The sequence below is a fragment of the Cicer arietinum genome, chromosome 4 (assembly GCF_000331145.2).
Source record: "Cicer arietinum cultivar CDC Frontier isolate Library 1 chromosome 4, Cicar.CDCFrontier_v2.0, whole genome shotgun sequence".
Taxonomy (NCBI): Eukaryota; Viridiplantae; Streptophyta; class Magnoliopsida; order Fabales; family Fabaceae; genus Cicer; species Cicer arietinum.
In genome coordinates, this window is record NC_021163.2 from 19606950 (window position 1) to 19632759 (window position 25810).

General features: G+C 31.5%; 3 protein-coding genes and 1 long non-coding RNA gene across 8 annotated transcripts in view; all 4 read right to left on the minus strand.

The window, feature by feature from the left end:
• Window positions 1-633: 633 nt before the first annotated feature.
• On the minus strand, window positions 634-2225 carry LOC101490279 (small ribosomal subunit protein uS12). Its single transcript, XM_004497409.4, has 4 exons — window positions 2085-2225; window positions 1260-1415; window positions 1040-1166; window positions 634-913 (listed from the first exon to the last, which is right to left on the minus strand). Exons 1-4 carry the CDS (start codon window positions 2087-2089, stop codon window positions 773-775), a joined length of 429 nt encoding a protein of 142 aa, XP_004497466.1. The 5' UTR covers window positions 2090-2225; the 3' UTR covers window positions 634-772.
• Window positions 2226-4396: 2171 nt separating this feature from the next.
• Window positions 4397-9085, minus strand: LOC101490595 (interactor of constitutive active ROPs 2, chloroplastic-like). 5 transcript variants are annotated; one of them, XM_012714828.3, is made up of 5 exons: window positions 8903-9085; window positions 7863-7916; window positions 7646-7754; window positions 6685-6850; window positions 4397-6102 (listed from the first exon to the last, which is right to left on the minus strand). In XM_012714828.3, exons 3-5 carry the CDS (start codon window positions 7663-7665, stop codon window positions 4579-4581), a joined length of 1710 nt encoding a protein of 569 aa, XP_012570282.1. In that variant the 5' UTR covers window positions 7666-7754; window positions 7863-7916; window positions 8903-9085; the 3' UTR covers window positions 4397-4578. The 5 variants fall into 5 exon arrangements, with proteins under 5 accessions (XP_012570282.1, XP_027189950.1, XP_004497468.1 ...); XM_027334149.2 differs by lacking the exon at window positions 8903-9085 and adding an exon at window positions 8604-8784; XM_004497411.4 differs by lacking the exon at window positions 7863-7916.
• A 3365-nt stretch (window positions 9086-12450) lies between these two features.
• On the minus strand, window positions 12451-13041 carry LOC140919935 (uncharacterized). The gene is made up of 2 exons (XR_012162622.1): window positions 12911-13041; window positions 12451-12819 (listed from the first exon to the last, which is right to left on the minus strand). It is a non-coding gene; the product is annotated as an uncharacterized lncRNA (long non-coding RNA).
• A 12282-nt stretch (window positions 13042-25323) lies between these two features.
• The window catches only part of LOC101491562 (mitochondrial import inner membrane translocase subunit TIM14-3-like), a 2869-nt gene continuing 2382 nt past the window's right edge, over window positions 25324-25810 (minus strand). The window contains exon 3 of the mRNA XM_004497414.3: window positions 25324-25807. Within this exon, the coding sequence (XP_004497471.1) occupies window positions 25651-25807 (157 nt within the window). The 3' untranslated portion in view covers window positions 25324-25650. The remainder of the gene's footprint in view (window positions 25808-25810) is intronic.

The window sequence follows — 25810 nt, forward strand, 5'->3', positions numbered from 1 at the left end:
GGGAAAGATTCCATTCTCTTATGTGTTGTGCAATTTAAATAGTTAATTAAGAAAATAATACAATTGCCAGAAGTTGTTGGAATATTATCTAAATTATTAAAAATGTGATCAAAAGAAGGTTTTACAACGACTTACTGTAAAATTAAAAAGCAACATTTGTGCAGATTATATTGTAGGATTAAAATCAATAATTGTTAATCCGTTTAGTAAGATTAAAAAAATTCAACATATAATAAAATTATCAAATAACTATTATTATTTCATTTTATATTAAATTTAAAAAAATTTATTTGCTTTATAAATCAATGGAACATGAGTATAAATTAAAAAAAATGGAAGTTTTCACAAATAAATTGAACATTCATAACTTTGTTAATTGTGTTCCAATATAGCAGCAATCCTTGTAGATTTGTAGATATGAAATGAAAGATTTATAACAAATTATTTAAAAAAAAAAACAAACTGTATATTTCAACCTAAAATAACATGTTTAATTGTTTCAAAATTCATCTAGAAAATTTAGGAAACATTGGACTGGTTAGTGGTCATGTTTTAATATCATAAAAGATTGTTTCCTGAATAAGCAAGACAGCTTGAGGTTAGGATAGAAGATCAGGATCGCAAGATAATAAATGTTGCTAATAGTCAAAAATAATATCCAGCAAAATTACCAGAAAGAGATACAAAAACTGTCTGTAAAACCAGTTCACCTCAAAACAAAATTCATCAAACTTAAGGGAAACTATAGAAAACACTAAGGTGTTTAACAAATTTAAGACCTTGGCTTCTCCTTCTTCTCCTTGAAAAGAGCAAGAAGAGATACACCAGAGACCTTCACAACCTTGAACCTAACTCCAGGAATATCACCAACGGCGTGACCTTTCCTTCCAAATCCAGCAATCAAAACTTCATCCTGCAATCACCAGACACAAACAATGTTAAACAAGACAGATACGAACAACAAAATTACTAATAGGATAAGAAATACAATTCAAGACTGTTCTAGAAATAACAACATAACATAGGAGCAAGGACTTACATTTTCTTCGATGTAGTTTAAGCAACCATCATTGGGGACGAATGCAGCAATCTTTTTTCCATTCTTGATGAGTTGAACCCTAGCACACTTACGAATAGCAGAGTTGGGCTGTTTAGCCTCAATACCACTGAAGATAAAACACAATGTTAGCATAAAATTCTATCATCATTCAAATTTCAGGTAAAATACATAAATAAATATAAAACATAACCACTCTTACATCTTTTCAAGGACAATTCCCTTTGCGTGAGATGACCCAGCAAAAGGTTTCTTCCATTCATTTCCAAGATGAGACTTCTTGTATGACTTGTCAGCCCACCTTTGCCTCCTGCGGTGAGACTTCAACTTGCGGGCAGCTCCCATTCCACGTGTCTTCCTGTAGGAAAGTCAGAAGATTTACCTTAGCTTTCGTACAACACATCTTATCTCATGTTCTTAAATAGATAGATAAACCAATTTCCAGTTTCCACCAAAGTGTTACAGACCATAATAATCTCTAAACTGTATTAATAACTGAACTAAATAGTCAAAGCTTAACTAACATTAAATAATTTAACAATATAAGATAAATTAACATGCTTGCCAAAAAGAACAAAGAGAAAAAAACACAGGAACACAGTACCATAGATCTTAAACCAACAAAACATTCACCTAATCTATTGAAACAGATAATTACAGACTCCCTAATGAACACATTAAAAACGGATAAATAATAATAAAAACAATAAGTAAATGTCAACAACAACTAATACATCATTGAAGCATCGACCAAAACATGTATGAAAACAAAACAACAGCTTGAATTAAGAAGCAAATAACAGAATAACAAGATCCTACCCAGAATATAACGACTGAAGAATCCATTGAACGATTCGATTTAAATTAACAAAGTCAAAAGCACAACCTAGCATACATTACTAGTACTAACTAATTGGATCTTTTTGAGAATCGATTTTGGGAACGAGAAAACAGAAGCAAAAAAATAGAAAACAAAGAATTGCAATAGAATATGGTGAAGACGTAATGAAGGGTTGGGAAATGTTACCCCATGGCTTTGTTCTTGTGTGCGGAGGTCGGAGGATTTGGAGAGAGTAGGAGCAGCAACACGCAACAGCACCGCAAAGCAAAACCCTAATCGCTAAAAATGAAAGTTGGGGCTTTATATAGCGGATCTATTTTATATCTATTTCTCAGAATAAAACCTCCACACTGGGCCTCTTTACCGATAAGTTTCGGGCCTCCGGTGTCTTTCACAAGGGGCTTGCTACCTGCACCCTACTCACTAAAACACCCTTAATTTACTTTCTTATATACACTTCATTTTTTTCCTTTGATGTGTGAGCTGGTGTAACTATAATCCCTTAAAAATATTGAAATTATAAAAATTTCTGTAAATATATTTTTATTTGTAAGTTTATAAATTAAATTGATTAAAAAATTAAATTCAAAGATTAGGCTAACTAATAAAATAAATAAGGATCCATTTAACTAATAGTATATATATATATATATATATATATATATATATAATTGTGTGTGTTCTTATATATTATTAGTGATGAAGATTCACATATTTAAGAATTAAAATAATTATTTATGTCATATTCTCACATTTTGTGTATGTTTTATTAGAAATAGACAAAATCGTGTTAGTTAACTTGAATTTCACCGACTAAGTAAGTAAGTATGAATGAGCAAGTAAAAAACATGTTTTCAATATGCGTTGGTTAATATGAGTGTATTCGTTAGGTAAAAAATCTAAAGTTGGTGATTGAACTCAACATAAGTACTTATACACTTTAAACATGACTAAAATATATTTCATATGATTTTAATTGTCTGAATTAAGTTGAATGTGGTTCTTAAGAAAATAATTAATTTTGTTGATTTCGATGATAAAATAAATTTCATATTCTCAAATACATTTAGAAATTGTAATTAATGGAGAAGTTTAATGTGTTGAAGTACAATAAACAAATATATATTAATAAAAAATTTACTTTTTTTTAAAACAAAAAATTAATTAATATTATATTGATATTACAAAATGATAAATTTGAGACAGAAAAAATGACAAATGAGATAAAGCAGTAACCATTGTATTAAAATGTATTAGAATTTGAGTGAAATATCCATTTGAGGTAGTTTTTAAATCAAAACTAAAAAGGTGCATCTATCTTTTTTCGAAACTCGTCGTAAAAAACTATTATGAATCTCGCTATTTATATAGATTATTGTTCTTCTAATCATACGTTTATTTTAAATTTCCTAACTTAAAAGTCATTTAACCAATATTTGAAATAATATTCCTTGACATTGATAATATATAAAAAATTTATTTACAGAGATAATAATGTAGTTCTAAATTAACATATAGTCGAACATTTCATCTTAAATTTTAATATAAAATATGGTGCATCAAGCTCTAATATTACATCTTTTTATACTTTTTAATTGTAATAATATTTTTAATATAAATATCTGTTTCATGATTATTGTGATTTTTTCATGTAGTTAATATGATTGTGTTTTATCAATTCTTTAAAATGAGCCACGTAATGCTTTATTCTATTATTTTAAAAATAAAAAATAAAAATATTTTAACTATAAAATAAAAGTCGTTAAATAAATTAACTTTAAATAAATTAACTTTGAAGAGTTAGCCAAGTGTAATATAAAATTTCACATTGTATTAAAATATGTATTTTATAAACATTCGCTTTCTCCACTAATCGAAACACATTTAAACAAAAGATAAAAGAATAATAAAACAAAAAAATTACAATATCATAACAATAATTTTATATGCACCATGAAACGAACACCACCAATGATCATAGAGCTTTTCTAAAATAAAAACTTATTTTAGTTTTTAAACATATAAGATGATGTCACAATCATCTTTGAATGTGTTTTTATTTGGTTAGTTTAGCCTTTTGATGTGTTTTTAATTGGTTAGTTTAGGGTTTAGGGTTTAGTCTATAAAGTTATAATAGAGAAACACTTCAAATACACACCTATTAACCTTTATTGCATTGTAATTTGTAAATAATCAACTAATTGTAACTCATAACATGAAAAGGTTTCGAAATTACCAATGATCGTGCTTTTATTTCCCTTAATCTAACAAAAAGAACAAAAGAAATTAATGAAATAAAAAAGGGAGACATAATCTCTAATACATGAATTGTCGTCGATACATTCTTTTTTGGTCTCAAATATAACCAAAAGAGTGTTTAGTGAAACTTGATGTACATGACACAAATTTTGTACCAAAAAACATCAACTTTTATTGATCTACTTTTGCTTATATTTAAGACTAGAGTAAATACATTATTGCAAGCTTCCCACCAAATGGAAACATACTAAAAATACTTGGTCTCAAATAACAAAATATGATCAAAACAATGTATCTTAGAAAACAAACAAGTACAATGAAACATGGGTTAACACATTTACTCAACAAGGTAACTAACCATTATGTAATGAAAGCATATTATACATAGATACACAAGCAACCTTGCATTGCATATATCTATCTACTGATGATTCTTCTTCCACAACACTCCAATCTTCTTCAACATAGTTGTATTTTTCTTCTTAGGTGAATCATCATCAATGTCCTCTAAATAAGGTGAACTCATCTTACCATTAATAATAGAATTGTATCCATTGTCAACTTCACCATTTCTCTCCACAATTTTTCCAGAAGAAAGCATAGCTGCGGCCGCTTCCGCTGCTTTCCTCCATTGATCTGACTGCACTTTCAACCTCCTTAATTCAGCCTCTAACTCCGAGTTCGCGGCGTGCGCAGCGTCTAACTCCTCAGTCACCCTTGCTATCTTTCTGTTACTTTTATCAGCTTCTTCTGTTATGCAGAAAAGTTTCGTCTCCACGGCCCTCGCTGCCTCGGCGGAAGCAACAGCCTCATTTGTGATTTTATTCTTCTCTAACTCCTCTCTCTTTATTTCCATCTTAAGTGCATTGTTCTCTTCAGTTATACTTTGTAGCTTTATCTCTTTCTCCAATAATCTTCCTGTCAACTCAGCTATATCGCTGTCTGAATGAGATTCTTTTTCCATCAAACACTTCCTTAACTCTTCAATATCAGCTTTAGCTTTCTTCAATTCTTCATATAGTTCATTCTGTTTTTTACTAGATTCTGATTTTATGTGCTCCAACTGTTCAAAAGCATTTCTAATCTCCAATGTGCTTTGGATATACTCATCCTGATATCTTACCTCTGCGACATCCAATGCAGATTTTAACTGCACTGCTTCAGCTTTAACTAAGACAAGCTCGGCTTTGAGCCGGCTTATCTCATCGCTTTCGACAACTTCCAGTGCATTCTTGTTATCTACACTGACTAAATTAGCCTCAACTTTTCTTACAAGTTCCTCCAATGATTTTACTTGAGCCTTTGACTGTTCCAATTCTAAGGCTAAGGACTGATAAGCTTCTGATGCATTCGCGCCTTCTGACCGAAGCGATTCCACTGTCTTATTTGCAGCTTCTAGTTGCATTTGACATTTGCCAACTATTTCCAAAGCATTGGATTCTGATTCTCTGCAATGACTCACCTCATTCTTCAGCTTTTCAATTAAAGAGAATTTTTCATCAAGCTCCATCCTCAACTCTTGTATCTCAGCCTCAGCCGAATCAGCATCATCAATCCGAGTAGCTTCCGATTCTCGCGCTCTTTCGAGCAGCATTTTCAGTTTCTGAATTTCATTCATGGCAGATGCTAAAGCAGATGAGTCCATTGAGTGCTGCTTTTGGACAGCCTCTAGTTCAGACTGCCATTCTCGATCACGGTCCTGAGAAATTTTACGCAGTTCTTGAAGCCGTTCGTCTTCAGAAGTAGATAGTTCCAGAAGCTGTTGCTGTGATTCCTCCAACTCTCTTGACATGGATAAAAGCTGGTTCTTTGCCTCTTCAGCTTCCTGATGAACTTTTATCTTCAATGACTCAGATAAGTTAAGTTGTTCCTTAGATTTCTTGAGATCTTCTTCAAGTTGAGCAAGCTTAGATTCCAATTCGTGGACCCTACTTGTTTGGTTCTTCTACAGGAAGATGAAAAAGGTCAAGGAGATAGAGTAAATAATAGATTTTAAAAACTTTTTGAATAATTTAGACTTTGTATATAAGAGTAAACAGTCATTTTGGTGCTTAAATATGTGAGGCGCTATCACTGTAGTATTTGAATATATCAAAATTACAAAAGTATCACTAAATGTGTATTTCGTTTGCTAATTTAGACCTCAAATATGTCTTTGATTAGTTACTGTGGTCTTTGAATGTGTCTTCCATTAATTAGTTTGGCCCACGAAATTACTAATTACTAATTGAAGACAAACTCGACTGATGTTTTGTAATTTCGATGCATACAGGAATTAGAGACAATTCCTTTATTATTTAGGGGCCAAAATAATTGTTTACTCTGTAATATATTAATGAAGAAGGTCTTCTATGGTTTTACTCAGTATCTAGTTATCTACCAATGCATCCATAAAATTACCAAAATCCACAATGGTACCAAAGTTAAATCTTATAGAGAGTAGGCGTCATTCAGATCTAGGCTTTTAGTTCTAGTTATGTGGATATATTAGTTGACATTCTCTTATATTTGCGTCTAGAGGGAGTACCTCAGATACTGGACTTTGTGTCAACTTGACTTTTGGGCTCCTATCTTTTGGAGTTTTACTTGCTGGATTTGGAGATGATGGTGCCGAGTTAGAATTAGATCCTGGTGTCTTCATTTTGCGAGGAGTTGAAGGCGATTTCTTCCGGGGAACTCCTGAAGTACTAGTTCTGCTCACAACCAACCATATGTCAATCAACATGTAAAATAACAGTTGAATGCAGACAGTAAAGCATCTATATATCACAGTAAGGTGGTCAAGTGAAGAGTTCATTAGAAAAAATGGTATCTATAGAACAAGAGTTATAGGTCCAAAGAAGAAACAGGACAATCATTATTAAGACCCCAAATAAATTTGATAACCAAATGATCTACTAGTTATCTCTATTATAATTAGTTAGAATAAGATAGGCTTACCACAATATGATTCATTAGGACAAAAATTATTGCTTCAGATTTCTTAGGAAAGCAACAAACTATAAATCATACATTGAATACTGAATAATGAATGTACTTACTGAAATTTGACTTAAAAGGAGTTCAGAAATCTTATGTAAAACAATAAAGGAGTTCAGAAATTAAATCAATAGGCTCAACTTAAATTTCAGATTTTTTTCCACAAAGGAAAAGGCCTTTTATACTACCAAACCTAATGAACAAAATAAGAACTATATTCATCCCTAATTTTTGGATTTGAATGGCATACCGTCATAATCTTATACATTCATGCAATCAATACATCGGTTGTCGTTCGATCGAGATCATAAAACATGCTGATTTTTAATTTTTAAATCTAAAATATTGAGTTTGAAATTACTATCGTCCGATTTTAATCAACCGACCACGAATCTATTGATTTCATGAATACATGGGATTATGACTACATGCAAACCAACTCGAATTGGTCTGAAGACAGTCAAAAGAATAGTAAAATGCTGCAAAAGTGTGAAATAGGACAACATTACCTTGCTTTTTGTGTCTGCATGTTTTAATAGCTAGGTGATATAAAAGCAAACAAATTAATAACTTGTTGTTTAAAGCCCCTGACCCACACACACTTCCTGCAATAGTAATCTGCAAAAGAAATTAAGACAATGAAGAAATTTGAGTAATATAACTTGAGAAGAGGCAATTGGTTATGACTTATGACCACCACATTGGATCCTCATTCAACAAACATACCACATATAATCTCCCTTCAAAGAAACTCCAAAAATTAACTAACTCCACTACCACCTAACAAATTCAAAAACACAAATAAATAGAAAAAATGAAATAAATAATAAACATGCACCAAAATAATTAGTATATTATTATTATTATTATTATTATTATTATAATTAACATAAAACCATCTTCTAACTTTCCCAAATTCATTATGTCCTTTCCTCCCTTCTACTCCAGTACAACAATGATAACCTTGTCAACATCCTAGCCGCACTAAAACTAAAATGCAAGTAGATTCTCTAACTTGATCATGAACTTTTATACCCACCACAGCTTTACAGTGTAACAGCTATAGGAACCGTTGGATCTAGTTAGGAAAATGTAATTCCTCTAGATCAAACGGTTCCTACCGTTGCTGTACCATGCAACAATGGTAGGGGATTCATAGACCACCATCATGGAGTCAAGAAAACACAAATCAGTAGAAATATTTAACAAGCATAATTTCAAAGCTCTTTAATGTTCCAAAACAAAACAAAAAAATCAAAAATAAAAAACCCAAGTTTCTTTTTGCAGCATAAACACAAAAACAACGTTGCATTTCAAAATGGAAGAATACATGTGAAGCTGATGAAAACGGGAGCAAATTTTCTGGCCCCATTTTTAATAAGTTGAGGTGAGTAAAACATTAGGATGAAAAGTAGAGAAAAGATACAAACTTTATGAATTTCATGAAGGCAGAATAGAGGATCTTACTGAAAATTCAACAATTGTTGCTAAATAGAGAATAGCCAAAAAAAGAAAATGAAAGGAAAATAAAAAGATTGTGTTTTTAACAAATACCCAAAAACCAAATAGCAGTATCCAAGGTTATACTTATACTACACCAGAAGCATACGTAGAAGAGAAAGAGAAAAAAAGTTGATAAAGTAACAACTGAAAATGTAGTAACACCCAAATGAAGTAGATAAGAAGAATATTAATTTGATATTATTATATGATATACTAAACAAAGACTTGTTTTGGAGATGGAGGAGAAAGGTGAGGGAAAGTACAGCGTCGTTGAGGTAGCTGAACTTTCTCTGGAGCTGAGATACAGAGTCTCTCTCTTTCTTTTGTGAATGGGAGGAGGGAAGAGTGAGTGAGTGAGGGGGAACAGCACTGCAAAATACTACGTTTGAAACTGATCAGCCATTAATGTTACGCTCTATCTCACACTTTTCTTTTTCATGGGACCTACAAAACCAAACAAGCACGATATATAAGGTGAGCTTCGTTCACACAAAAAGTAATTACAGAACAATACATGACAACTTTATATATTTTATTGTGTTTCATGATTGATGTTCATTTTACACTTTACTTAGTTTTACATGTCTATGCATTCCACGAAATATTATAATTATTTGGATTTACTGAGGGAGTTCTTGTTTTTCTCCAATCTTTTTGTTCATGTTTTATTGGATCTTATATCAGTTTACGAATGAAAAAAAAAAGTACAGAAAAAGTTATCATGCTGAATCCTCAATTTTTCAATAAATCAAACGTAATCTTAAATTTAGTTTTGATCTCTTATATTAATTGGATTTAAATATCTTGATTTTGTAATTTAGGATTTTAAATTTTTTCTTACAAATTAATTTGAAGTTTATTTTTTTTTTATAGCATATCATTTTTATTAATAATAATGTAAAATTACATTTGATGTTGTGATATTATTGACCTATACCACAAACAATAAACTAAATAATGTTACAAACTTTTTAGTTTCATTGATAAGTTGTTATTTTTCTTAAATATGTTGCTTTTAGTTAAAATAAAACAAAAATGTAATTTTATATTACTAAAGAATATGAATCATCAAAAAACATAAGTTTCAATTTGGGTTGTGCTAATTTTCTTGGAAACTTGTGAATTAAGGGTATCAGCATTCCAAATATAGAATTTTGTTTCAGTTAAAAATTAAAGTGCATTTAAGTCTGATACAATCAAAAACAAAATTACTTATCATATCGAGTTTGATTCATTATCTTTTAATTTTTTTCCTTCATAAATATGTCCTTTTAAGTATAAAAATACACATGTCATTGTTTTTTTTTTGTTATAAAAATAAACTTATGACATGTCTATAATGTGGTTGAGTTGACAATTTCTAATCAACATTTCAATTCCATATTGATTCTTTGAGATTTTTCTTTTCATATGGTTCTTTAATTTTGTTTTCTCATATTAATCCTTTAAATTCAAAATAAGAAATTCTTTTGGTTGTTCTTCCTCCTGTTTGTCAACATCATCAAAAGAGAAATAAAAAAATGCTAAATTAAAATTCAAGGTTATTATTCCTCTTCATCGTCATCTTTATCAAATTAAAATAAAAAAAATTATAGATTGTATTCTTAATTAAACTCCATACTCTTCATTTATATTATCTTCTTCATCAATAATTCAAAATAGAAAGAAAAATAAACAATTAAAAAATCCAAAATTTATCCCTTAAACCCCAGAGAAAAAAAATTGAAACAAAAAGTTCCAATCTCTTTATAAAAAAAATTGATTTTCTCTCTCAATCATTCATCTACTTCAACACATATTGAATCTGAAACTATTATTATGTAGAAACCCAACACATTTATTTTGAAAGAATGGTTCAAGCAAAAATTAGTCTTTTGTGTATGATGTGTATAGTTATTCGTTATAAGATGCATCAGTCAAGAACACTTTAAATTTGTATTTGATTTTCTTCTTTTCTCTTATACTATTATTTTAGAGTGTTGTGAGATATAGTTTAGATATTTGTGTTGGAGAGTGTGGATGCACTAGGGGGACACATGGAGTTTAAGAGAAGTCTATGTGTTGTAAAAAAATTTACATAATGTTATCTGGTTATCATTAAACATCAATCATATTTTTCTCTAATTTTAAAGTTTCTACGTTATATTCTTGTGTTTGATTATGTTATTTTAATTTCTCTATGTATGTTTTTTTCAACATCTAGTATCAAAGTTTTTGGTTATGTCTAAGAAAACAAAATTCTTAGAATGCTTTATGTGGTTGTATCATTGTCTGATACTTAAGAAGAAATATGCTAATAAAGTGTTATTTAGAAAGAGTTGATAATAATCATTTGTAATTCACCTATCTTTTCTTGGAACTTTTTTGGTGCACAATTACAGTATGTCAAGTTCCTTTGTAGCGTTTGATGTAGTTAAATTTGATGAAATAATTAATTTTGATTTGTTGAGAATTCAAGTCAATGATATATATTGATAAAAACATGATTACACAAAATGTTAAATAACACATGAGCATTGATTCAAATTGATGCAAGTGCGTTGTGAGACTACCTTAGTCTACAACAATACTCAAGGGGTGAGCTCTTTCTACCATTTTTAATAATTGAATTTAAAATATTTTCTAGCTGCAACATATTTCAAATAACGTTTAGTGTTTAAGGAAAAATGAGTTTTTCCGCTATATACCTCTGAAAGAATTATAAATAGATCGTAGGGTTCAGTAGTGGTAGTGTTCCTCCATTCATACTTAATGATGAAAATGAGTTGGGGTTTATGGTGATCAAGGATGGTTTCTTTCTAGTTTAGATTACACTTGGGCAGACAAGGTATGATCAAACAAAAACTCATGGCACTACGCGAAAAAACGCATATTACAGCGCTTTTTTTAGGCCATTTACAGCGCTTTTTCAAAAAAATAAGCGCTGTGGAAACGAGCGCTGTAAATGATACAACAGCGCTTTTATAAAAGCGCTATAAAACATGTAAATACAACGCGCGCTTGTTATGCACATTTTACAGCGCTTCTTCACAAAAAGCGCTGTAATATGCACCCCATCATATGAGTTATGGGTGTGCATATTACAGCGCTTTCTCAAACAAGCGCTGTAATATGCCCACCCATAATTTCATATATGGGTGTATATATTACAGCGCTTTCTCGAAAAAGCGCTGTAATATGCCCACCCATAATTTCATATATGGGTGTGCATATTACAGCGCTTTCTCGAAAAAACGCTGTAAAATGCCCACCCATAATTTCATATTATGGGTCTGCATTTTACAACGCTTTTCTTGTACATTTTACAGCGCTTTCGCACGAAAGCGCTGTAGAAGGTGCACCATTAAAGCGCTTTAGAACAGCATTTTACAGCGCTTTTTAAAAAAAGCGCTGTAAAATGTGTGTTTTTTTTTTTTAAACGCTGTAAATTAATTATTTGAAATGAAAAGTGCTTTTTAGCTTTTTATGGCACTTTTTTTAAAAAGCGCTGTCTTTTATCTTTGTACCCAAAATTATTTTTGATCCAAAATCACTTCACAATCAGTAGAACAGAACATATTACAGACAATCAGTAGAACAGAACATATTATAGACAATCAGTAGAACAGAACATATTACAGACAATCAGTAGAACAGAACATATTACAGACAATCAGTAGAACAGAACATATTACAGACAATCAGTAGAACAGAACATATTACAGACAATCAGTAGAACAGAACATATTACAGACAATCAGTAGAACAGAACATATTACAGACAATCAGTAGAACAGAACATATTATAGACAATCAGTTCACACAATCAATAGAACATAAATCAGAACTCTGTAACTTTTTTAACATATATGTAACTCTGTAATTTACAACCTAAGTAACTACATTCAGATACATATATACAACCTAATTTACAACCTAATTACCTACATTCAGATCCATTATATAATAACTAACAGATCCATTATATGCATATATTGTGTCCTATGATCATTTACATATAATAACTAACAGAATATACATTATATGCACTAGCTACCATATAATATTCAGATCCCTTGCCCAGCACAAGCTATTTCCCAGAAAATCAAATAATTTTCATGTCAAGCACGTACTGACACCATTCTTCCTTTAATTCCATCAGATCTTCCTCAGAATATGATGGACTGGAATTGGCAAAGTACTGCAATATAAAAATTGAACATATTATATTAAGTTAGTATCAAATATATAGATAATTTATATATGAAAATCATATAATGCAAATACCGTACCGTTTCTGGGATAATAGTTTTATTCTTCTCAACAATCTCCTTCATGAATCTCAATATGTAGTACCCACAGTCGATGTTATTTGTTTGACGAGGGCACTTTATTGAGATCCATGTAATGTTATTAGACTTCTGCTTCGACACTTTAGCACCTCTTTGAGCTCGATAAACTTTTAAGGCACTATCGAATGAATAAATGTGATTATTAGAGCATGAATATTTATATATATATATATATATATAAATATTCATGCTCTAATAATCACATTTATTCATTCGATAGTGCCTTAAAAGTTTATCGAGCTCAAAGAGGTGCTAAAGTGTCGAAGCAGAAGTCTAATAACATTACATGGATCTCAATAAAGTGCCCTCGTCAAACAAATAACATCGACTGTGGGTACTACATATTGAGATTCATGAAGGAGATTGTTGAGAAGAATAAAACTATTATCCCAGAAACGGTACGGTATTTGCATTATATGATTTTCATATATAAATTATCTATATATTTGATACTAACTTAATATAATATGTTCAATTTTTATATTGCAGTACTTTGCCAATTCCAGTCCATCATATTCTGAGGAAGATCTGATGGAATTAAAGGAAGAATGGTGTCAGTACGTGCTTGACATGAAAATTATTTGATTTTCTGGGAAATAGCTTGCTGCTGGGCAAGGGATCTGAATATTATATGGTAGCTAGTGCATATAATGTATATTCTGTTAGTTATTATATGTAAATGATCATAGGACACAATATATGAACATGCATATGGATCTGAATGTAGTTTAGGTTGTAAATTAGGTTATATATATATACGTATCTGAATGTAGGTAATTAGGTTGTAAATTAGGTTGTATATATGTATCTGAATGTAGTTACTTAGGTTGTAAATTACAGAGTTACATATATGTTAAAAAAGTTACAGAGTTCTGATTTATGTTCTACTGATTGTGTGAACTGCTTATGGTATTTGAATATGTTTTGTTGTTGTGTGCACTGATTGTGAAGTGATTTTGGATCAAAAATAATTTTGGGCACAAAGATAAAAGACAACGCTTTTTAAAAAAAACATAAGTACAGTTAATATATAAGTTTGTTTAATACATAAGTAATTACATAAGCAAGTAAGTAGTAAGTAATTAATTACCTCGGGAATACTCTTCAAACCGACGTTGCAACTCCCGGTTTCACTCTCCATTTGTATTTCAGGTTGGAGCTGAACCGGAAGTTGCTTGTCTTTATTCGTATTCACCAAGAGTGCCACTTGCTCCGATAAGATTCTGAGCTTCTCTAATACTTCCTCGTTGGAAGGTTTTTGGCGCTTCTCTTGAGGAAAAAAGCTTTTGGGAGTTACGCCAAATCCTTTCCCCCTCACTCGACCGGAATACTCAGGGACATTAAACACTTTCCCAAGAATGTCCCTGCACGTATCCTTGTTGCCCTCTTGAGTTTCAGAACTTTGTTCAATAGTTTCCTAAAATACATGTAACATTAAAAAGATAAGTTCAATAGCATTTTTAAAATACAATATTAAAAAATATTAAAGTGATAATATACTTACACAAAGTTCTACAACTTTCTTGACATTTTCATTATCAACCACTCCTTCTTTGTTAACACGCGCTTCCTTCCATAAGATATGACGACCCAAGGGTTGATCGGCTTGGGTGTCTTTTCTCTATTCGTTAAAATCATAAACAAAATAATACAAATTAGTTACACACTATAGTTTATAATACAAATTACAAGTGATGTTTAATTACTTACAATTTTTTGTTCAAGGCGTGCATATCCCATACGTGATTTCTTGTATGGGTGTTTTGGGTTGCTTGCCCGTTCGCGATTTGCCTTACTAATATTCTATATAAAAAAAAAATAGCAATTGTGTAAAAATTTAAAATACGCTACGAATATGAATAATAAAACACAAATGCTAATAAATTAATCACTTACGACAAACGCCGGGTCAGAACGTTTGGAAACAAATGCACTCCATTCATCCTTTGATATATAATGTTGATATATCTTTGGAGGTTCAGCATTTGTGTTTCCTTCTCTATCTTTTAGATAGAAATTTGAGAGATGGGATCTAAATCCACGATGGATTTTCCCAGCAACTCTCAAAACATATGACTTTCGTTCCTCATCAAGAACAAAAGTGGTCTGCAATGAAAACAATTATAAGTAATGTATTTTACAGAAAAAAAATTATAAATGACAAAAGAGTAGATCAAAATATTTACTTGAATGTCATTCCAGATGATATCTTTGGCATCCTTCAACGCCTTATCTCTCCAGTTGTCTATTGTTATTGGGACATTTTGACGAACAACAGCCCCAATGTAGCTTACAAACATGGAGCTGTTGGGGTCAACTGGCTGACCACTCTCGTTCCAGCCAACCTAATAAACTCATATAGTAAGTACATGCCCTAAACCCTAAAAAAAGATAAAAAAACACACAGCAAACAGAGTATATATAGTATACCTCAAATTTAATGCCACTGCTCCGTGCTTTAATCACCCTTTGCATGATAGTTGCACCACGTTTGACTTCTTTTTCGTAAGTCTTAGAGGTGCCAACTTCTTCATTTTGAACTTCTAAATCTTTGTTTGTATCCATTTAACTACAACAAGTTCAACATGCACTTTAGTATAACATCAACAAGCTCAACATGGATCATGCATTATTATAAACAAACTCAACATGTATCAGTATATCTTAAAAAAGCTCAACATGCATTCTAATGATTACAAAAATTTAATAACATCAATACCTGAATAATGATGGTTCGAAGAAAGACGAAATGCAAAGAAAAGAGGGTTTGCAGAAAGTTCACAGAAATATGGTTCACAGAAATACGGTTTGAAGAAATACGTAATGAGGGTTACGTATTTCAATGAAAATATATTGTGTGAAATGGGAGAGATGATCTTGGATGGAAATAAGGTTCGAAATGAAGGAGATGATCGTGGAAATAAGGTTCGTAAAGGACGGGATGATAGGGTTTGCAAAAGAAGAGAAGAAATGAAGGTTGAGATGAAGGTTACGTAATGAAGAGGAAACTGAAGAGGTAACTGTTATATATACGTAACACTTTTACAGCGCTTTTTATAAGCCTTTTACAGCGCTTATTTTGTAAAGCGCTCTAAAAGGCTTCTTTAGTTAAATTTTTAAAAGGCTCTTTTACAGCGCTTTTTTCAAATAAGCGCTGTAAAAGACCTCCGTGTGTTATTATGTTATTTGAATGCCTTTTACAGCGCTTTTTTCAAATAAGCGCTGTAAAAGACCTCCGTGTGTTATTATGTTATTTGAATGCCTTTTACAGCGCTTTTTTCAAATAAGCGCTGTAAAAGACCTCCGTGTGTTATTATGTTATATGAATGCCTTTTACAGCGCTTTCACACATAAGCGCTCTAAAAGGCTTCTTTAGTTAAATTTTTAAAAGGCTCTTTTACAGCGCTTTTTTCAAATAAGCGCTGTAAAAGACCTCCGTGTGTTATTATGTTATATGAATGCCTTTTACAGCGCTTTCACACATAAGCGCTCTAAAAGGCTTCTTTAGTTAAATTTTTAAAAGGCTCTTTTACAGCGCTTTTTTCAAATAAGCGCTGTAAAAGACCTCCGTGTGTTATTATGTTATTTGAATGCCTTTTACAGCGCTTTTACACATAAGCGCTCTAAAATGTCTCTTTATGTTAATTTTAAGAGGCTCTTTTACAGCGCTTTTCCCAAATAAGCGCTGTAAAAGACCTCCGTGTGTTATTATGTTATATGAATGTTTTTTAAAGCCTTTTACAGCGCTTTTCCACATAAGCGCTCTAAAATGTCTCTTTATGTTAATTTTAAAAGGCTCTTTTACAGCGCTTTTTCCAAATAAGCGCTGTAAAAGGCCTTATTGTTTTTGTGTTTTGTTATGTTATGTTATTTTTTAAACAAGCTCAACATGCATGCAAAACCCACATAGTAGTAACTGGTCACCACAAAAATCCCTTCCTCTTCACCAAACTCTTCTCCTTTTATGCATCTTCTTCACAAACATCAAAGCTTACTCTTTCACAATTCAATCTCCACCTCAACACCCTTTTTATCTCTTTACATTCTCTTTCCTTCTTAAATCGAAACTTAATTGGTATTCAGGATCATTGCCATGTTGCGAAAAATGGGTTTGTGTCTGGTGTTTTTGGGGATTCCCATGATGCGTACAAGGTGTTTGAAGAAATGGGTTTGTGTCTGATGTTTTTTGGATTCCCATGATGCGTACAAGGTGTTTGAAGAAATGGGTTTGTGTCTGATGTTTTTTGGATTCCCATGATGCGTACAAGGTGTTTGAAGAAATTAGGTGTCTGATGAATATTATTTTTAAAGCTTTTTTACAGCGCTTTGTCAAATAAGCGCTGTAAAATGTCTTTTTTACTCACTTTCAAAAGAGTCGTTTACAGCGCTTTGTGTGAAAAGCGCTGTAAAAGGTATAAAACACTCATTATTTTATTTTTAAAAGGATCTTTTACAGCGCTTTTTAAGATAAGCGCTGTAAAATGTCTCTTTATTTTATTTTTGTGTTTGGTTTATTTGGGTTGGGATGACATTAAAAACATTTTTATCATTGTTTATTGGATTAAAAATATTGTTATCATTGTCTTTATCACAATACTTTAGGAGATGATGAATTATTAGAAATGAGTATTCTGAAGAATCTATATATATATATGCACTGAGCAAAAGAGAATCTCTCTATTCAGTTCAGTTCAGTTCATGTAAATTACTAATTTATATTCAGTTCAGTTCATGTAAATCAAGCTAAATATAAAACACTCATTGTTACATGAACTTGGTATAAAACACTCAAATCAAGCTAAATATAAGCAGAAAATAAATTAATCAGAAAATAAATTAATCAGAACTTAGTATAAAACACTCAATTCAGATTACATGCATATTTACAATAACACAGTTCAGATTACATGCATAGCTTATATAAAACAATTAAACATATATATACATTAAGATGCCCTTCTTCTTTTCCTGGTGACATTCACATTTGTTTGTCCATTTACAATACGAAACGATGGATTAATCCAAATTCCCTCATCATGATCATCTCTAAGATATAAACCATCATCAGTTGAATCAATTTCATGTGGTTGTTGTGATGTTGCAAATAAAAGATCATTACCAACATCTTCATCATTATTGTTATCATCACTTATTTTATTGGTCGATAGGACAACAGACCATTTATCATTAGAAGGATCAGTGACATAAAACACTTGTTGAGCTTGCGACGCTAAAATAAAAGGCTCGTCTTTGTATCCCACCCTATTAAAATCGACAAGCAAGAATCCTGACTCATCAATCCGAACGCCATTATTATTATCGACCCACTTGCAACCAAATATGGGAACACGAAACATTGTGTAGTCTAACTCCCATATGCGCTCGATAACCCCAAAATATGATAGATTTGCATATATTGGGTTTTTGTCTTTTGCACTTGAGACATGCATCGCTTCAGCTACGAGAGTGACTCCACTATTTTGCATAGTGGTCTGATCATCTTGTTCTTTGGTATAAAATGTGTAGCCGTTAATAACATAACCAGTGTAAGAAAAGACATGTAAGCTCGGACCATTTGCTAGCCACCTCAATCTATTTGAAATTGATCCGGGGTCTATATCAAATTTTGACATTATGTGATTTTTTAACCATGTTACAAAACTTCGATTGTGCTCTCGAGTTATCCAATTTTGATTCCTATTCATGTTCAAACGAGATAACTGATCAATGTGTATTGTAACATACGGTTGAACCTCATCATCATTGTGCAGAACATACAATTGTGCCTGCTCCCATTCTGTCCTTGATATAGTCAGTAGTCTCCTTCCAGTTATCCCTTCTCCTGATAGTCTTCCCGAATGACGAGACATGGGAAGCCCTATGGATTCAACATTGGACAGATATTCAGTACAAAATTCAGCAGCCTCTTCAACAATGTATCGTTCAGCAATACAACCTTCTGGTCGACTTCTACTTTTTACGTACCCTTTTAATATTTTCATATATCGTTCTATCGGATACATCCATCTCATATAAGCTGGCCCACAAAGTTGTGTCTCCTTAACCAGATGAACAGTAAGGTGAACCATTATATCAAAAAACGATGGTGGGAAATACATTTCAAGCTCACACAAAGTAACAACAATTTCCCTCTGCAATGTCGGTAATTTCTGAGGGTCGATCACTTTACTACAAATTTCCCTGAAGAAGAAACATAATCTAGTTAAGGCTAGTCGAACTTTTTCAGGTAAAATGGAACGTATACCTATTGGTAGCAAATGCTCCATTATAATATGACAATCATGGGTCTTCAAACCTTTTAACTTGAGGTCTTTCATACAAACCAAATTTTTAATGTTCGAAGAGTATCCTTCTGGAACTTTAACTTCGTGTAGAAATTTACATAAAACAATTTTTTCCTTTCTAGATAGAGTATGAGCGGCTGGAGGTAGATATGTGCGATTTCCTTTCTTTACTGGAGCCAGTTCATTTCTTATTCCCATATCGACCAAGTCCAATCTTGCATTGACGCCATCTTTAGACTTTCCTGGAACATTGAGTAACGTACCAATAACACTTTCAAATACATTTTTTTCAATATGCATCACATCGAGGAAATGTCTTACATACAATGACTTCCAATATGGCAATTCAAAGAAAATTGACTTTTTCTTCCACCCAGTTTTCACCAGCTCTCCCGCAAAAGGTTTGCCAAATTTATTGGTCAAACCTTGTACTTTTTCAAGTATTTGATATCCAGTCGGTGCTAAAGGAGCTTTACCTTCCTCTGATTTTCCATTGAATGCATTTCTCCACCCACGATACTGATGACTATAAGGTAAAAATCTACGATGTCCAAGAAACACATTCTTCTTACAATGTTTCAACCGCATCCAATTTGTACTCTCTTCACATATAGGACATGCACACTGACCTTTAATGCTATATCCTGATAAATTACCATATGCTGGAAAATCATTAATTATGCCGAACAACATAACCCTTAAATTGAAACATTCTTTCTTATACCCATCATAAACTTCCACACCTGTCTCCCACATACTTTTTAAATTTTCGATTAGAGGAGTCAAGTATACGTCGATATCATTCCCCGGTTGTTTGGGTCCAGAAATTAACAGAGACAACATCATAAACTTACGCTTCATACATAACCATGGAGGTAGGTTATATATTACCAAAATCACAGGCCACGTGCTATGTGAGATGCTTTGAAGACCATGTGGATTCATTCCATCAGTAGAAAGTGCAAGTCTTAGATTTCTTGACTCTATCCCGAATTCAGGATACTCGTGATCAATTTTTGCCCATTGTGGGGAATCTGCAGGGTGTCGAAACATTCCATCTCTAATTCTTTCATCTGCATGCCATGTCAAGTGTTTTGAATCTTCTTCACTGCGATACATGCGCCTAAATCTTGGTATTATAGGAAAATACCACACGACTTTTGCTGGAGTAGATTCTTTCTTCTTATATCGAGAGACATTGCATTTCGGACACGCCTTAAGTAGTTCATATTCGTTTCGAAATAAAATGCAATCGTTAGGACACGCATGAATCCTTTCGTAACTCATTCCAATAGAACACAAAATCCGTTTAGCCTCGTAGGTCCGACTGGGAAGTTCATTATCATCTGGCAACATATCTTTTATGAGTGTTAATAATTCCGTAAAGCTTTTATCAGACCATCCATTACTCGCTTTTAAGTTGTACAACTTTAATATCGCTGACAGTCTTGTGAATTTAGTACAACCATTATATAATTCTTTCTCTGCATCACTCAACAAACTTTCAAACATTTTAGGACAATCTCGAAGATCTTCTTCAACTGCTTTTGCAATCTCATCAACTCGGTCCGGCTCATATGTATCTGTATCGAAATCAGTTGAAGCATATGTAGAACTATTCTCAAAATTAATGTTTCCTTTTTTTTTCTCACCATGTCTTATCCAACATGTGTAGCTTTGATCAATTCCATTACATACTAGATGTCCTTCTAATTCATCTTCTCTAACACGTTTTCCAAAACAACATTTTAAACAAGGACAAACTACTCTATTTGGATCTTTTGCATTCTTCACTGCAAACTCAACAAACTCCTTCACTCCAATTTCATACTCTTTTGACAATCGATTGGCTGAAATCCATTTCCTATCCATATTATACCACCTATATAAATGCAGTAACAAAAATAATAAGCTTTCAAAACATATCAACAAGTTTCAAAAAGAAACCAATATCAACTAACAATTTCAAAACAGAACAGATCATGTGGTATGAGTTTTTGACAATTTTTGACAATTTCAAAACATAACAGATCATGTGTAAAAAATACCTTAGACAACGTAGATGGCCGCACAGTACGTAGAGGATATTAGGGTTCGCAACGTATATAATTATTTGAAAGATGTAGAGGATATGAGGGTTTCCAACGTATATAATTATTTTAAAGATGTATTTTACAGCGCTTGTGAAAAACGCGCTGTAATAGGTAGTTAAATTCAATGAAAGCGCATGTGTTTTACAGCGCTTGTGAAAAAAGCGCTGTAATAAGTAGTTAAATTCAATGAAAGCGGATGTGTTTTACAGCGCTTGTGAAAAAAGCGCTGTAATAAGTAGTTAAATTCAATGAAAGCGGATGTGTTTTACAGCGCTTGTGAAAAAAGCGCTGTAATAGGTAGTTAAATTCAATGAAAGCGCATGTGTTTTACAGCGCTTGTGAAAAAAGCGCTGTAATAGGTAGTTAAATTCAATGAAAGCGCATGTGTTTTACAGCGCTTGTGAAAAAAGCGCTATAATAGGTAGTTAAATTCAATGAAAGCGCATGTGTTTTACAGCGCTTGTGAAATAAGCGCTGTAATAAGTAGTTAAATTCAATGAAAGCGCATGTGTTTTACAGCGCTTGTGAAAAAAGCGCTGTAATAGGTAGTTAAATTCAATGAAAGCGCATGTGTTTTACAGCGCTTGTGAAAAAAGCGCTGTAACTGATTCGCGAAAGCGCTTCGGTTTACAGCGCTTTTTTGACAAGCACTGTAAAATCCTTATAACGTGATGCGCAAACGTTATATGACCTACTACAGCGCTTGTTTTACAGCGCTTTACATAAAAAGCGCTGTAATAGGTTCCGTTATTTTTAAAATATAATTACAACAGCGCTTGTGTTTAGAAAGCGCTGTAAAATGGGCGCTGTTAAATGTCATTTTTGGCGTAGTGTGGTAATGAAAATTTGTAGGGGATGGATGGGGAGAAAGTAGTGAAAGTTATGATAAAAAACCTTAAATATTGGTCAGGAAAATATTGCTTTGCACTACAAGCTTATGGTTTGCATATTGAGATGAAAATATATAGTTTTTTGAACTATAATATGAGTCAATGATCAGAATGTGGGAATGAAATTGTACCGTACTCTCGCACTATAAAACGATTTAAATTACAAAAGGATATAAATTAAATATGAATTTTAAGATATAAAATAACATAACGGTTAAGGTGAGAAAGTTAAAGAGTGAAGTGATAAGGAGGTTGAAGATTTTACTTCCACACACAATATTTATTTACAGTGATATTTACTAATAAAACTAACCATTGTTATTCTAACACTTATAAAATCAATTTAATTTCTCAAAACTTTATTTCACTTTATGACTACAAATTACGGTTTGACCATCCAAATTAACAACACTCTCTGGAACCTACCACTTTAACTATCTCTTGTGTGTTTTGTAATAATGACATGTCAACAAAAGACAACTATATATAAGTGTGTGACCTAGAGACCATAGTTTCTCTATTTACAAAACTGACCTAACAAGAGTTATCTATTAGTATTTCTGTTTTAGTTCATCATCACAAAAATAAAATTAATATTTAGCCTCTAACACTAAAGACTCATATCCTATTAAATACTTATAAACCTATATTATTATAACCTTAGAAGAAAACTTTTAATTGAGCTTAAACTTAAATTGACATTCTACAACAATACACAATTATTCACATGAAAAACTTATGAAAAACTTTGGATGTCTCTTTAAAAAACTCTAAACCTGTCTTAAACTACGCCATAAGCATGATATACTTCCATTATGGATGACAATGAGTATAGTTTGGGTATGGTACTATAGCATTTATCTTTATATTCGTAGTTAAAAATAATACGCATACTCATGCTCGTATCCTCTTGAGTATCAACTTTAATTTTCGCACTCTTACTATTTGGTACTTAACTATTCGTACCAATACACATTACTCACACTTTAACTAAAATATATCGATAAATAAATGATATTGTTGTGATTAAATTTAAAAGTTATCTAAATATCTTAAATTTAATTATAAAAATATTATAAACTGAAATACTTTCTAACTCAAAACATTTCAAATGAACACACGTTACGATACACATTTCAATATCCATAATAATACTTTATGAAGTTGCAAGTCTTACAACGATATTATTCAAAATATGTAAAAAAAATTGAAAAAAAGTTGCAAGTATAATTATAAAGTCACGATTAATAAGACATAACTCTTAGTTATAACTTATAAAGTCACAATTATTTACCTATTCATCAAAATAATTTTTTAAAAAAATTTGCAAATGTTTATCTTTTAATTATAATATTTTAGTGGTCCAATTATATCAATAGATGCTAAAATATAAAAGAAAATAATTAATTAAACTAAATACTAATATAATATAATAAAAAATAATATATTTATATCAGTGTGGGTGAAGGACAAAGTATATATTATAGTACCCGCGCCTATACCTGTTTAATTTTGCAGGTAATTACTCTTCTCCATATCTATACCCATTATGCGAATTTTTACCTTAATCATTGTAGATTTTTGTGTGGATATGAAATGGATCTAAATCTAATTATCATCCCTAATTATGATCATAAGTGGTAACCCATAGTCAATTGGTCATTACTCATTGCAAAGTTTCATATTTAGGATCTATTTCTTAAATTCTGCAGAGTTTAAATGTACTTATTAAATGTTGACAAATAAAAAATGGTATATATTCCACTGTATATACTTAACAAATGAAACTAAGCTAGCGTAAAAGAAATGATGATGCATTCATGTGTTTTAAGCATTATGACCTTTGCTTAGTTTATAATGGAAGCATCAAGAAAATAATCGTGGGTTTTGTGATTTTTTGCATGATGTTGCAATGAAGCGTAAAGGGGCTATCACAAACAATGGAATGGACAACCTGTTCTAAAGTGCTAGTTAAGATGCCCGACAAAACACCAAGATTTTTAATTCTCTGGACTGGTTAGATTTTTCTATATAAAACAAGTGAATTTATACTAATTGTGTGTTTGGTTTTGAGGTGCCGAGAATTGATTTTTTATATAGAAATTAAAAGAGTAGTTCCAAATCTAAGAAGAAGAATTGATTTCGCATAAAAGTGAATTCAATATAAATTAATTTATATTTAAATACATTAATGTAAAAGTTTTTGAGTAATTTGAATCAAAATTGATATTGGATGTGTAATTACAAAAATAGATTTTAATTATATTTAAAATCAGATATTTTAATAACTGTAGTATTAGAGATAATTGTTTAAATATGCTAAATTATTAAATTTAATATAATTATAGTGTACAAAGATCAATAAAAAATTATTCAAAATGAAATTGATTTATTTAACACGTAAAATGTTTGATTTTAATTGCTCAAAATGAAGATTGGAATGAAAGTTATAGTGAACAGTTTCAATATAAACAAATTTTACAAAAACTAAAACAAAACAGCAACACAAATAATAAAAATGGTACATCTACAAAGACAATAAAAATTACGGATATTAAAAACAAAAGTTATAACATTTGCAAAAACAAAAGATATATTTAACTTTATGTTTTAACAAATTAAATGACTAATCAATGTTAGCTTGTTTGATGCGCTTAAGAGAATATATATATCCTTATCTACTTGACTCTCAAGATAATAGAGTCTTTTATATAAAAAAGAGAGACAATAGAGTCTTTTATATAAAAAAAGAGAGAGAATAGAGTCTTCATAATTTTAAATTCTATCCAAAGATAAATATAATCTAACCAAGAATTGTTTCAAAACAAATTAACATTAATTTTATCCTCTAGTATAAATTGACGTTAATGGTTAATAAACTTTGGTTAACAAAATTTCTTGTGTAAAATTGCAAAGAAAGAGCAGTACCATACACGTAATCCAGAAGTTTGCTGAAGTGCAGATTGATAACCGTTCTAACATATTCTCTTCATATTTCATATTACAAATACTTAAGATATGAATTTGTAGTTGGTATAGAATCATTTATACTCAGAGTCAAGACATATGTTAAAGCCAACCTTCATGTTAAAGTAGCATAAACCTAACTAAACAAGAGAGGAAATAAAAGTGCACATGAAAATGCAAAAATTGACAGTTAAAAAGTCCAAGTATAATAACTTCTATTGATGCCTTCTCAACTCAACTTTAATGACACAAGTTACAACAAGACTTCAGGGTGTACTCTGTTAAAGCGGTAGTACACCGATAAACCCTTGAAGGTACTGTGTTTGGTTTCACTATTGATGGAATCGGAGACAAAAAATTGATTCTAAAAGCATAGAATATGTCTGAACCGTTCTGATAATGGACAGAAAATTTATACTGTTACTTCAAAATGCACTCCCCCCACTCTTGCTCTTTCCAAGTAACATATCTTTTGCTTCATTGATTTTGGAAGCAAGGTAATGGCTGCCACCGGCATCTGGATGGTTTGCAACCATCACTCTTCTATGCGCTGCTTTAATCTTATCGGTTGGAGTGTGCGCTCTG

Coding starts and splice junctions, on each gene's coding strand:
- LOC101490595 (XM_004497411.4), bottom strand. CDS start 7,665: ATGCAGACACAAAAAGCAAG. Junction 6,851..7,645: donor ATGCAGACACAAAAAGCAAG/GTAATGTTGTCC, acceptor GGTTGTGAGCAG/AACTAGTACTTCAGGAGTTC. Junction 6,103..6,684: donor CACAAAGTCCAGTATCTGAG/GTACTCCCTCTA, acceptor ATCTTCCTGTAG/AAGAACCAAACAAGTAGGGT.
- LOC101490279 (XM_004497409.4), bottom strand. Junction 1,167..1,259: donor GGAATTGTCCTTGAAAAGAT/GTAAGAGTGGTT, acceptor TTTTATCTTCAG/TGGTATTGAGGCTAAACAGC. Junction 914..1,039: donor TAAACTACATCGAAGAAAAT/GTAAGTCCTTGC, acceptor TGGTGATTGCAG/GATGAAGTTTTGATTGCTGG.